General features: G+C 56.0%; 1 protein-coding gene and 1 non-coding gene across 3 annotated transcripts; one reads left to right on the forward strand and one right to left on the reverse strand.

The window, feature by feature from the left end:
- The first annotated feature begins 1,001 nt into the window (after positions 1-1,001).
- Fosb (FosB proto-oncogene, AP-1 transcription factor subunit) lies at positions 1,002-8,396 on the forward strand. 2 transcript variants are annotated; one of them, XM_028893878.2, is made up of 5 exons: positions 1,002-1,759; positions 3,628-3,948; positions 4,442-4,549; positions 5,775-5,930; positions 6,071-8,396. In XM_028893878.2, exons 1-5 carry the CDS (start codon positions 1,634-1,636, stop codon positions 6,071-6,073), a joined length of 714 nt encoding a protein of 237 aa, XP_028749711.1. In that variant the 5' UTR covers positions 1,002-1,633; the 3' UTR covers positions 6,074-8,396. The 2 variants fall into 2 exon arrangements, with proteins under 2 accessions (XP_028749711.1, XP_028749710.1); XM_028893877.2 differs by having other exon boundaries at positions 1,004-1,759; positions 5,775-7,838.
- A 1,361-nt stretch (positions 8,397-9,757) lies between these two features.
- On the reverse strand, positions 9,758-9,844 carry Trnastop-uca. The gene has a single exon. It is a non-coding gene; the product is annotated as a tRNA-Sec (tRNA).
- Between the last annotated feature and the right edge of the window lie 3,781 nt (positions 9,845-13,625).

The following is a 13,625-nucleotide window of genomic DNA, read 5'->3' on the forward strand; positions in this document are numbered from 1 at the left end:
TCACAGAGATCCACCTGGCTCTGCCTCCCAAGTGCTGGGATTAAAGGCGAGAGCCACCACCGATAATTATTATTGTTCTTAATTACACATACTTTCTATACCCGGGTAAGGCGCTAAGCAGGAAGGAGAGAATTTCCAACACCATCAAGCCCGAAGAACTCACAGGGTGTCGGTTCCTACCTGATCCAATTCTTCAGGTTCCCCAGATGCAGGGCACCCCCCACCCCCGGAAGCCACCCATCCTTGGCTAGGCTGTGAGCACTGAAGTTTTGTCTCAAGGAGGGAGCACATTTCCCAAGGTCAGCGAGTCAGGCAGAATCTGGGACAAAGCTGGTGGGGAGGGGACTCCATCCTTACTTACCTCTACCTACACCTGGGGACATCACAGCCCCTCCAACCCCGCCTGAGCCTCAGTTTCCCTGCCTGGATTGACTACACCTCTCTCACTAGGATCTGCACTGGGGACTTGCTCTCTTCCACCAGCCGGGGGCGCTGCACCGGCTTGGGGAGGATGGGGGTCTCGGGGTAAGCAGGCCTGGGCATCTGGGGTTGCACCTTCCCCAGCCGGGGTCAGCAGGGGCCTTCGCGGGGTGTCCAGGCTCCTGTCAATCTCAGCCCCCGGGGCGGCGTGGCACTGCGCAGGCGCGGGCCTGTTCCGCACGGCGCAGCGGCGGGCGCGCGCGGGAGCGAGGGATTCCCTCTGACGTCATTGCTAGGATACCAAACAAACACTCGGCCGCGCCGGCCGAGCTCCTTATATGGCTAATTGCGTCACAGGAACTCCGGGGAGGGCGGGGCGGGATCCCCTCCCGCGGAGACCCTCAGATCGCAGCCTTGGGGACCCCCGAGACCACCAGGGTCACCCTATGGGCAGGTGGAGGGTACACGAGGCCCTGGGGGGCGCCACAAGGGGCTTCGGTGGCGGAAAGGGAGAGTTCGGGAGGTTTGTGCATGGAGCCGCGGGTGACGCAAGCCGGGGGGGGCGGGTCCGGAGGCATAAATTGAGCCCGGCAGCTCCAGGCTTCATTCATAAGACTGGAGCGGCTACGCCGGGGACACGCGGAGCCGGGGCTTGCAGGACTTGACTACTGGTGACTCTTCTTCTTCTTCTTGGCGGCCGTGAAAAATTATATATATATATATATATTATTTTTTAACTGGAGAGAAAGTTTTGTGGGTTTCTTTTTTGCAAGACTCCTTCTAGATCGTTCTTCTGTTTCGTCCCGAGGATAGACTTACTTTCTGTGGGCTTTTGGATCGCGCCCCTCTGCCCTCCCCCATTTCGTGGGACTCCTGGAAAGGAAGGAAGCAGCATCCGAAGCGCACGCTGACCGGCGGCACTGCGCGGCGGGACTCTGGGCGGGGAGCGATCCCCGCGTCGCCCGCCGTGAAATCGACGGAGCTTGGACTTTGAGGAGGTACAGCGGCGACCTGAAGGGGACCTGGGCGCTTGCAGAGGGGACTTGCATCGAAACTTGGGCAGTTCTCCGAGCCGGACGCGGAGCTCCCCCAAGCAGCGCACTTTGGGGACGTGTCCGGTCCACTCCGGACTCGCATCTCATCCCACTCGGCCATAGCCTTGGCTTCCCGGCGACCTCAGCGTGGTCACAGGGGCCCCCCTGTGCCCAGGGAAATGTTTCAAGCTTTCCCCGGAGACTACGACTCCGGCTCCCGGTGTAGCTCGTCACCCTCTGCCGAGTCTCAGTACCTGTCTTCGGTGGACTCCTTCGGCAGTCCACCCACCGCCGCCGCCTCCCAGGTAAGTTCTCGATCGCAAAGATGCTACTTTGGTGGTCATGGAAAAAATATTTCTTTAAGTCTAAAGTGTGGATTAAGCATTCTCTCAAATAGAGACGGGCCAAAAACCCAGGATCTGGGAAAGCAAGAGGCTTGGGTTGCACTTTGGTTTTTTGTTGTTTGCAAATTGCAAGGAATGGAGAGATGTTTGCAACGTGTTGTGTGCGAGGAGCGCGGGAAAGGAATGCAGTTGGGCAAGCGTTGGCGATGCCCGGTGCAAAGTATAAGCAGTGGCTAGCAGAAGCTGAGAACTTTCAGCTAAGCTCCGGCTCCCTAACCCGGAGCTAGGCAAGTAGGGGAAGAAAAACCAAAAAAAGAAAATCCCAGAGAAGCTTCCAGTAGCCTTCTCCGCTGCCTCCTCCTCCCAAGCGCGGACTGCAGGGCCCCCGTCGCCCGCCACCCGCAGGGAGTTCGGGCCTCGAACCCCGATCACGCTGCCTCCGCCTCCTGCGCGGAGACGTAACGGGGGACCCGTGCGTAAGGGCTGACGCGCTGGAATCCTCCGTCTGACGCGGGGCACGCACAGTGCGCGGCGCCCCCTCCGTCCGCCCCGCCCCTGACGTCCCGGGCACGTTCTATTTTGGAACGCCGAGGCCACGTTGCTAAGGGAGGGGGCAGCGCGGCTTTCTGATTGGCTGTCGCGGAGCGGGCTTTAGCCAATCAGCGTCTCCTTCCTATTTGTAGAGCGTAGCTCCCTTCCCTGCTTTTTGTGGTTCTTCCGTGCTGGGGGGTCTCCAAGAGGCAGAGCTAGGGGATTCTTGTCGTGATTGGGGCCACTCTGTGAACTCCTGGGTCTGCGATGGCCTTTGTGGGGACCTGGTCCTTCTGCTCTCCGAAGCGCGAGGCTTCTGGCCGAGTGCTAGCGTCTCTAAGGGGGAACTGGAGGCCGTCACCCCCTCTCCAGGCACACATATACGCGCTCCCTGCGCGCTGAACACCCGGTCCTTTCGAGGTGTCCAAACATTAGATGAGCTACCCCAAAGGGAGGCAGCCAGGTGGTCTCTAAAAGGTCCGCCTCCCCTTAGTTCCCAGGACTCTGATTGGCCAGGGATTCAGCCCTTCCCTCGCCACGCCCCCCAGAGTAGTTAAGCCTCTAGGATTCCACTTGCCAGAGGGGGGTGGTGATGGACGCTTCTTGGGTTTGGGGACGCAGATCCTATGTCGCCCCCATCCCCTGCAAGACAGTTTGAAGGATCCTCACTCTCACTCTTCTCTACCTCTCTGTCCACTCAAACCTGTCACTTGTCAGTCTCCTTGGGGAAGAGACAGAAATTCGGAAGGGATGCTCTCAACTCTTAGGCCAGTCCTCCAACACCATTGGAGCTGGGATCTCCGCCCCTGCGGGAGCCCTCATGCAGTGGGGGTGTGTTTGTATGTGAGTGGAGAGGAAGGCTTGGGTTAAGGCCTCTCCCTCTCCCTCCCTCTGCGGTGGGGGTGGGGTGTTGTGACTGTGTGTGTATGTGTGTGTGTGTGGCTCCATCCCGGGAGGTTCTGTCACCAGGCTCTGTCCAGCCTCCTCTCCACCCCCCCACACACCTAAGAGTCACCAACCCGGGGTGTGATTCACCACCCGCTGCAACCGTGCAACCTTTCCCCGAGGAAGAAGGAGGAGGTAGAAGGCAGTTGAACAGAATCCTCTCATTAACCACTGCGTCACGGTGTAGTGGAAGGGTGGGTGTTGTGGATTTTTGCCTGTGTGACACACACATCCACACCCGCTCGCCCTGTGCTCACTCACAGGGGTCGGTGTGTGTTATGTGTGTTGGGCGTGTGTGTGTCGGTGGCTTTGTTTGTGTGTCTACGCCTGTGTGTGTATGTCTCACCCCGTAGGAGTGCGCCGGTCTCGGGGAAATGCCCGGCTCCTTCGTGCCAACGGTCACTGCAATCACGACCAGCCAGGACCTCCAGTGGCTCGTGCAACCCACCCTCATCTCTTCCATGGCCCAGTCCCAGGGGCAGCCACTGGCCTCCCAGCCTCCAGCTGTTGACCCTTATGACATGCCAGGAACCAGCTACTCAACCCCGGGCCTGAGTGCCTACAGCGCGGGTGGAGCAGGCGGAAGTGGCGGGCCTTCGACGAGTACAAGCACCAGTGGCCCTGGACCTGCGCGCCCAGCCAGAGCCAGGCCTAGAAGACCCCGAGAGGAGACGGTAAGGATGAGGCCTCCTCGGGCCTTGCTGATCTGCAGGAGCCCAGGCATGTGGGCTCCGTTGGTAGCGTGCTTGCTAGCATGCATGAAGCCCTGGGTAGCCCCTCAGCACAGCAGCATAAACCCAGAGTGCTTGTGCAGCCTGGTAGCCCCAGCTCTCCAGAGCTGGAGGCAGGGGGATCAGGACTTGGAGGCTAGCCTGTGCTACTTACTGAGTTTGAGTTCAGCCTGCATTGCAAAAAAATTTTTTTTTAAATTATTTTTTTTTTTAAAAAAAAGTTGGCCTGGGGGTAAGGGAAGTAAGAGGAGTGACTGTGATTCTGTCACTATGAAGTTGGGGTCCTCTGAGCCTCAAGACTGAAGGGACGTCATCGTCCCTTCATCTCAGCCCCTGCGGAGTAGTGGTTGTTGTCGGGGCTTCTGGAGGAAAAGGAGTGTCGTCAGGGATGGTAGGAGTGCCCCCACATCTCACAGTCCTCATCTCTCTGACCCAGCTCACCCCGGAAGAAGAAGAGAAGCGAAGGGTACGCAGAGAGCGGAACAAGCTGGCGGCAGCTAAGTGCAGAAACCGTCGGAGGGAGCTGACCGATCGACTCCAGGCGGTAAGGGGGGGACAGCTGGGGCGTCTCGAGGCTGTGCCGGGGTGGGGGCTCTTTACCTTGTCCTGACCGAGGATTCCCACTTAGGGCCTGATGGAGTCGCTCTACACGCACGCGCAGACCCCTACCCGCTCACTTCCAGCTGCTCCCCACTTCCCCTGAATATGTCCCCACATATTTCTTCCTCTCAGCTCAAGAGGACAAGCTGGAGGAGGCCATTCTGTTTGTCTTGGTTTAGGAATTTTGCCGCGCAATGTCTCCATTTTCTTTTTTCTTTTCTGAGACGGGGTCTCCCGGTGTAGCCCAGCATGCCGCCGCCCCCACCCCCGCCCCCACCCCCACCGCCCCTCCACAACTTGATAGCCTTCAGTCTCAGCCCCTGTGAGTGCTGAGATGACACACGGACCATCTTCCTGGCTGGCTCGAAACTAAATTATTTTATGCTGCGTCAATTCCTTTCCTCCGGCCCCAGGCACCTACAGTTCTCCAGAACTTGAGCTGGTGGCACCCACCGAAAACCCCCTCCTTTCTTCCTTCTTCCTTAGTGTGAGGGCCCCCTCTCCTTTATGCCTGCAGAGTATCCTCTTGGCCCTGGAACCCAGGGCACATCTCTGCTTTCCTCCTGGGAGGCTGAAGGAAAGGATGTGTGATAGAACCATACTAAAAACAACACATAACCATGGTTTATTCGCATAACCAATTGCACTGTTTTTCTTTTTCTCTCTTTAAAAAAATTATTTCATTTTATTTATTTATTTGCTGACATTCGAGTGTGCGCTAGTGTACCACAGCACACATATGGAGGTCAGAGGACAATTTCCAGAGTCGGTTCTCCCCTTCCAATTGCAGAGTGGGTCTCAGAAATCGAGCTCAATTTGTCAGGCTTGCAGGTGGCAATCGCCTTTGCTCACTGAGCCGTATTGCCGCCCCCTCCCTCCCCCTTGAAGGCTGAGTGCTCCTAAGTACAGGCTGGCCTCGAACAAACAGTCCTCCCCCTGCCTAATCATCTCTTGCTCAGCGGGGGAAACTGAGGCTCCAAGTTGCATTGTCTGCCAGGAGTCCCTCGCAGAGGACGTCCCCCTGAGCACAGAGGGAGCCGTCCGGCCCTCTGCATCGGCCGGCAGCTACCATGCGGGGCGGGCGGGCGGGCGAGCCGCTTTGTGTGGTCGCTGACCATCGTCCCCCTCTTTCTCTCTCCTATGACCTGGCCCCTGCTGGGCTCCATCAGGAAACGGATCAGCTGGAAGAGGAAAAGGCCGAGCTGGAGTCGGAGATCGCCGAGCTGCAAAAAGAGAAGGAACGCCTGGAGTTTGTCCTGGTGGCCCACAAACCGGGCTGCAAGATCCCCTACGAAGAGGGGCCGGGGCCAGGCCCGCTGGCCGAGGTGAGAGATTTGCCAGGGTCAACATCCGCTAAGGAAGACGGCTTCGGCTGGCTGCTGCCGCCCCCTCCACCACCGCCCCTGCCCTTCCAGACCAGCCGAGACGCACCCCCCAACCTGACGGCTTCTCTCTTTACACACAGTGAAGTTCAAGTCCTCGGCGACCCTTTCCCCGTTGTTAGCCCTTCGTACACTTCCTCGTTTGTCCTGACCTGCCCGGAGGTCTCCGCATTCGCCGGCGCCCAACGCTCCAGCGGCAGCGAGCAGCCGTCCGACCCCCTGAACTCGCCCTCCCTTCTCGCTCTGTGAACTCTTTAGACAAACAAAACAAACAAACCCGCAAGGAACGAGGAGGAGGAGGAAGAGGAGGAGAGGGGAAGGAGCGCTCGGGGGGGTGTGCGGACCCCTTGACTCCTCCGTCTGACGGACGGCCACCCGCCTCTGCCCTCGGACAGGACGGAAGGACCTCCTTTGTGTTTTGCGCTCCGTCTCTGGTGTCTGTGCCCCGGCGAGGCCGGAGAGCTGGTGACTTTGGGGACAGGGGGTGGGGCGGGGACGGACACCCCTCCGGCCAGACGTCTAATGGTCCTGTCACTTCAACCCGACTTCTGGGGAATAGATGGATGGGGGGTGGGGGGGGGGGTGGGATGTGACGCCCACTTTTGGCGTCTTGCCGCGTGAGTGAGGCTGGAGGGGGAAGGGGTGCTGGTGGGTGTGGGGTGCAGGGTGGGCTTGTGGACGAGCTGGCATGCACCCCCAGAGAGGCCCAACGAGGATCTGACAGCCCTGTCCTTCTCTTTCCCCCTACCCACCCACCCACCACCCACACTCCGGGGCGCAGGGTGACCAAGATAGCTCTCTTATGCTCCCTCGAGCCTTAACTGATTAACCCAACACTTCCAAGAGGTCACAACCTCACCTCCTCCGGGACGAATTGAGCCTCCCCCCCCCCCCCGACTGAGGGAAGTCGGTGCCTGCTTTGGGAGTCCGCTCACCCCACTTCCCCGATGATTCCAAAATGTGAACCCCTATCTGACTGTTCAGGCTTTTCCTCCTGGAAAAACTGGCTCGGGTTGGATCTCTTTCTCTCTCATCTGCTGCAGAGCCCCCCCCCCGCCCCCAGCTCAGGCCCGAGCCCACCCCTGCGCAGTATTATGCCATGCCCCCCTCGCCCCCACCCCCTCAGCCGCCCTTGGCCGTCCTCGTTGGGCCTTTCTGGTTTCAGGCAGCAGGGGGCGCTGCGACGCCCGTCTTGCTGGAGCGCTTTATACTGTGAATGAGCGGCCGGATTGCGGGGTGCGGCGGGGCGGGATTGACCCCCCAACCCTCCAAAGCCTTCCCTGGGTCTCCCCTTCTTCCACTGCCTCCTTCCTCCCCTCGACAGGGAGTTAGACTCAGAGGAGGGACGGTGACGCACCCCTGCGGCCTTCTTGCGCAGGCCCCAGACATTTCCCCCCAAGGTCTCCCGCCTCCCCCAGCCTAGGACGCCAACTTCTCCCCACCCTGGGAGCCCCGCATCCTCTCACAGAGGTCGAGGCAGTTTCTAGAGAAGTTTTCAGGGCTGAGGCTTTGGCTCCCCTACCCCTGATATTTGAACCCCCAAATATTTTTGGACTGGCGTACTTAAGAGGGGGCTGAGTTCCCACTGTCCCGCTCCATCCAATTCCTCCAGCCCCCAATATGGGTCCTGGCTCCTCCCTCCAGCTTTCACCTCGTGAGAATTCCACGAGTCAGATTTCTATTTTTTAATATTGGGGAGATGGGCCCTCCCCTGTGCTGCATGGAACACATTCCACACCCTGTCCTGGGTCCTGGGTTCCAACCCTAAGCCCCACCCAAGCTATTTATCCCTCCCCTGGTTCCCGAAAAGCCCTTATATCTATTATGTATAAATAAATATATTATATATGAGTGTGTGCGTGCGTGCGTGTGTGTGCGCGTGTGTGTGCGCGCGTGCGTGTGCGAGCTTCCTCGTTTGCAAGTGTGCTGTGGACTTCGAAATCGCTTCTGGGAACTCGAGTCAGACTCTGGCTATCCCTTCGTAACTCACTGTTTTTGTTGTCCCAGCCCCTCTGGCTCTTGGAGACAGTCTTTTCTCAGTCTGTTTCGCTCTGACCACTTCCAACATGTCTCCTCTCTCACTGGCCCTGATCTTCCTTCTGTCTGTCGACTCCGGGTTTGTTGGGGACATGCAATTTTACTTTTGTGAGTAAGAGTGACTGAGTGGTAGATTTTTACGATCGGTATCGTTGAGAATCCTGGGTGGGAGTGTTTGAGCAGGAGAAGGGCCTGCCGCTGCCGACCACAATTCATTGACTCCGTAGCTGCCCACCCATGCTGTATTTGTGATTTTGTTGTTGTTTTGTATTTTGCACCTGACCCAGGGGGTGCTGGGGCAGTCTAGCACCGGGCAGCTCCCCTCCCCCCTTGGTTCTGCACTGTCGCCAATAAAAAAAGCTTTAAAAAATGTATCCACGAGGTCAAAGTGTCTATTTCCCCTGGGCGCCGGTTACATGGCTTCCTTTCAGCAAGACGGGATGAATTTGGATTGCTGGGAAGCCTTCACAGGCACTTATTAGGGCACCTAACCAATCAGCCCACAGCCAGATGAAAGGAAAATGGATACTTGGGAGGACTTCCCATGCGTCCAGGCTGTGTCACCTACTGGAAAAAAGTAAGGCTCAGAATGTCAGGTGTGAGGTCTGGACGTGGTCAAGGGTCTGGGAGACCTCATGATTGGGAAAGAATATATCCAGAACTTTGGGTGTCCAATGATTTCAGCAAGAGCCAAAGGGGTGTAAGGCTGCGTGTGGTGGGGCACACTTGTAATCCCAGCCTTTGGGAGGTGGAGGCAAGAGGATCAAGAATTCGGGGTCAAGAAGATGGTAGGTATCAGACATTGGGGCACTGGGGGATGTCACCGTGACAGGAGCAGCAGGCGTGGAGAGTGGGAGAGAACCCCAGGGAGCTTCTGCAGGCAATGACACGCTTAGAATACAGAGTTCCTTTGCTCTTTCCAAAGCGTCAGGGAGCCATCACTGGTTTTGAGCAGCCGAGGAGCCGGGCAGGATCAGTGTTAGGTGGACTCTTGTGTTCCCCAGACCGAGAGTGGCTAGAAGAGAAAGGGACCCAGGACGGGAGAGAAAGGATCCAAGAGACATGGAGGAGGCAGGACGCATGTCACTTCCTTAATAGAAAGTCCGGGAAGGAAAAATGCCCGGGGGAGGAGGTGCACCACCTCTCGGGTGGTCTCAGAGTTCTGGTGACCTCAGAAAAGGGGAGGCACGTGCTCCAGCCTCGGTGCGCCCATCCTCGCTCTCTGTTAGCCCTGCCATCCGTGAGTGTGTCTCAAGGTCACCCTGGTCAGGTCTCCTTGTGATGCGGCTTTATACGCTCTACTTTTCTCTCCAGTTCATTAAACACGTATAATGGCCTGGTGCTGTCTTCTCCGCTGGCCGGGTTCCCTCAGGGGACCGGGGCTAAAGGTGTGATCACAACTGTATGCCCATCACTGCTCCACTCCAGGACAGGGCGGGGCCAGAGTGAACAACCGAACAAATATGTGACTAACGCGTGCACGCGTGATTGAATGCATAAGCGAGCAAACGGCTGGATGAATAAATCATTGAAGGGGAGGCACAGAAGACAGACTGGCATAGCCTAGCACTGTAGAGACAGATTTAAAGCCACGCTTGAGGTGCATTGGAGCCTTCCGGGAGGGACAAATGGTAACTTCGACGGGAGGATAAACAAGAACAGAGCTCTCTGCACAGAGACGTTTATCACATAAGAAAGTGGTTTTGCAGGGAGCAAAATGGGATAGATACTCCCGCCCGAAAGGTGGAATTGAACCACTCTGTCGCTAAACAGCTACAGGTTTGAAGCCTGCACCCCAGACCACTGAGGATCATCCGGGCAGAAACAGTTATTTTCGGACACGTATATAAAGGCCAAATACCAGAAATCTTACAAGTTATGGTGATTATCACGAGTTCCCGGAAAGGACGAACTCTATTGTTTCTAATCGTATTCTCATGTTTTATCGTGAATATATACTTTTTTTGCAACGCATGCCAGAATGACCCTACCGGCAAAAAAAATACGTAGCTCATTTGCATAGCGCCGTGCATTCTGGGAAGCAGCGCCTAAAGCGCCTACCTCCCCTGACTGTATAGGAACAGAACTTTTTGCAAAGTGAAAAGTCAGCTTTATTTTTTGTCTTGTGTTTTTTTTTTGTTTTGTTTTTAAAGTGAGAACTCTTCGTGCGGCACCCGGAAGCCCCTTCGAGGCAGAATTCGAGTTTTTTTTTTTGCGAGGGAGACGCGAAGTTTCTCTTAGGGTCTGATGGCGCGCGGCCGCAGGGCGCCACCTGCTGTCCGTTGACGGAACTGCAGGCATTTACGGCGCCGCGGACCGGCAGGTCCTCCGTGCCTCAGTTTAGACGCTGGAGACGTCCATCCCGTTCTCCGCGCGTGTGTTTGAGCCGGGGAAACTGAGGCACAGGCATGGATCGTATCACTTGCCCAGTGCCTGGCACCCAACCCCCTAGGGGAAGTGAGGCCTACGTCATTATAATTACGATATTCTTACCAACACTGGTGTTGCTGTTTCCTTGAGACAAGTCTTTTTAGATAGGGTCTCCATCCGTAGCCCAGGCTGGCCTGGAATTCACTAGGTAGCCTGGAATTCACTAGGTAGCCCAGGCTGGCCTGAACCTGGGAGCTACCGTCCTGGCTCGGCCTCCCGAGGGTGGGGATTGTTACCGGCGTGAGTCACACGTCCAGTTTAAACCTTCCAACGACGTCCGTCCCGTTAGAACGGAGCCCTACAATCTAACCCCCTGCACCCCAAAACCAGCCGCACCCCACCCCGCTGGACCTGGCTGAGGGGTGCCAGGCACGGCCCTCCCTCCTCGGGGCCTTTGCGATGCTGGTCTCCACCCCACCGCCTAGGAAGGCCTCCTCCCCCGACTGCGGTCTGCATGGTGGGCACACCGCCCCCCTCTCCCCTGCACGCACAACCGGGTCACCACGTGCTTCTCGCTCATTGCCTGACAGCCCAGGTGAGGGCATGCAGGTCCCTAGAGCGGCGGTCCCCGGCCTTCCTGTCGCCGCCACCCTCTAGTGCAGTCCCTCGTGTCGCGCCGACCCCCAGCCATAAAACTGTTTTCGTCGCTGCTTCGTAGCTGTGAGGTTGCCACCGTTGGGAATCGCAAGGGAGGGGTGCGGGAGGAGGGAAGGGAGGGGAATCTGTGGTTGGCGAGTAAAATGAATAAAAAATTCCTTCCTTTTTTTTTTAAAAAAAAGTTTTATTTATTTATTTATTATGTATACAGCATGTGTCCCTGCAGGCCAGAAGAGGGCGCCAGATCTCATTGCAGATGGCTGTGAGCCACCATGTGGGTGCTGGGAATTGAACCCGGGACCTCTGGAAGAGCAGTCAGTGCTCTTAACCTCTGAGCCCTCTCTCCAGACCCTAAAAAAAATTTCTTAATTAAAAAAAAAAATGGATCGCAGTGGAAACAAATCCCTGTGTTTTCCGATGGTGTCATGCGAACCCCGGGAGGGGTGGGGTCGCGACCCACGGGTTGAGAACGGCTGTCCGTCCGTCCTCGAGGCGGCATGAAGACGCCGGCAGGGGGCGCTCCCTGGCGGCTACTTCAGTTCCGAAACTGGGTTTGTGCCCCGGGTCGGGCTGCAGGAGTGGGTCGGGGTGCAGAGATAGACTGAGCGGGTGCAGAGATACCCCGAGGACTTTAGCGTTCCTGGACGACGGATTATCCCCCCACCTCCCCACACTACGATATGAACACTACGTGTTAGGAAAGATGTGAACGAACTCATCTTTAAAACGCTTTGCTGGCCGGGCAGTGGTGGTGCACGCCTTTAATCCCAGCACTCGGGAGGCAGAGCCAGGTGGATCGCTGTGAGTTCGAGGCCAGCCTGGGCTACCAAGTGAGCTCCAGGAAAGGCGCAAAGCTACACAGAGAAACCCTGTCTGGAAAAACCAAAAAAAAAATAAATAAATAAATAAAATAAAACGCTTTGCTGAAGCACAGAGATCGCCGGGCGGTGGGGGCGTGCGCTTGTAATCCCAGCTCTCAGGAGGCAGAGGCAAGAGGATCTCCGTGAGTTCGAGGCCGGCCTGGGCTACAGAGTGAGATCCACGACGGCCACCGCGAGTACGTAGAGAAACCCTGTCTCGAGAAACTAAAAAAAAGAAAAGAAAGTGTATATATAATATCTATTTATTTTGTTTTGTTTTTTTCCTCGAACTCAGACATTTCCCTGCCTCCTGAGTGCTGGGATTAAGAGTGTGTGTGCGCCACCATGATCCGGCGTATGGATTCTTGTGGGTGCATGCACAAGGACGGCGTGCAGTCGGCTCCCTCCTCCAGCATGTGGCCTGCAGGGTTGGAGGGTTCACCTTTACCCACTGGGCCGGCCACCTTTCCGTCATTTTGTGTGCATGTACATGTGGTACTGGGAATGTGATCCATGCCTCTCCCCTGTTACGTAAGTGCCCTATGGCAGGGGAAAAAAAGAAAGGAAGGAAGGAAGGAAGAGAAAAAGAAAGAAAAGGAAAAAAAGGCTCAGCAGTTAAGAGCACTGGCTGCTCTTCCAGAGGACCCAGGTTCAATTCCCAGCACCCACATGGCAGCTCACAACCGTCTGTAAACTCCAGTTCTAGGGGACCTGACACCCTCAGACATACATGCAGCCAAAACACCAATGCATATTAAAAATGAAACAAAGAAACAAAAAACAAATCCAACAGTAAACTTTTTTTTTTCCTTTCTTTCTGGTTTTTCGAGACAGGGTGTCTCTGTGTAGCCCTGGCTGTCCTGGATCTCACTCTGTAGACCAGGATGGCCTAGAACTCACAGAGATCCACCTAACTCTGCTTCCGGAGCGCTGGGATTAAAGGCGTGTGCTACCACTGCCCGGCCAGTAAGCTAAATTTTAAAAGTAGCACACAACTTGGCTGGAGATATAGATATTGCTGTTGTGGTGAGGTTTTTTTGTTTGGTTTGGTTTTGATTTTTGTTTTGTTTTGTTTGTTTGTTTTTGGCATGGTTTAACCAAATATAGCCCTGGTTGGCCTATAATTCACTACCAAGACCAGGCTGGCCTCTGACTCACAGAGATTTACCTACTTCTGCCTCCTGGGTGCAGAGGACAATTTGGGGGAGTTAGTGCTCTCCTTCCATCTTGTGCATTCCAGGGATTGAACTCAGGTCCTCAGGCTTGGCAGCAAGTGCCTTTAACCCTGAGCCCTCTCCCGGCCCCTCTCTTTGTTTTAGTAGCTAGCGCTGCATTGCATGGCATTCCTACCATGCAAGCTGTGTGTCTATAACCCCTCCTTGGCACCCCTGTATCTGTCTCCTATAATGGCAAACAGGGCAAGAGAAAAGTTACACAGTGATGAACAAGTCTTAACATTTCTGTGTTTGTCTTTACTGTGATCTATTTCTGACAAGCATTGCTGGCTGGCTTCCAAGGTGGCAAGTAACATTTTCTTTATAAAAGACACTTGTTCTATTTTATTCTACTTGTTCACGGTGCTGACAATGGAACTCAGGGTCCCTTGCAAGCTTGGCTAGCTCTTTAGCACTGAGCCACACCCCAGCCCCTCACTGGGGGATTCTAGGCAGGGGCTCTACCACTGAGCCACATCTCCATCTCCTCCCTGGGGGAT

Source organism: Peromyscus leucopus, chromosome 1, assembly GCF_004664715.2.
Source record: "Peromyscus leucopus breed LL Stock chromosome 1, UCI_PerLeu_2.1, whole genome shotgun sequence".
Lineage (NCBI taxonomy): Eukaryota > Metazoa > Chordata > Mammalia > Rodentia > Cricetidae > Peromyscus > Peromyscus leucopus.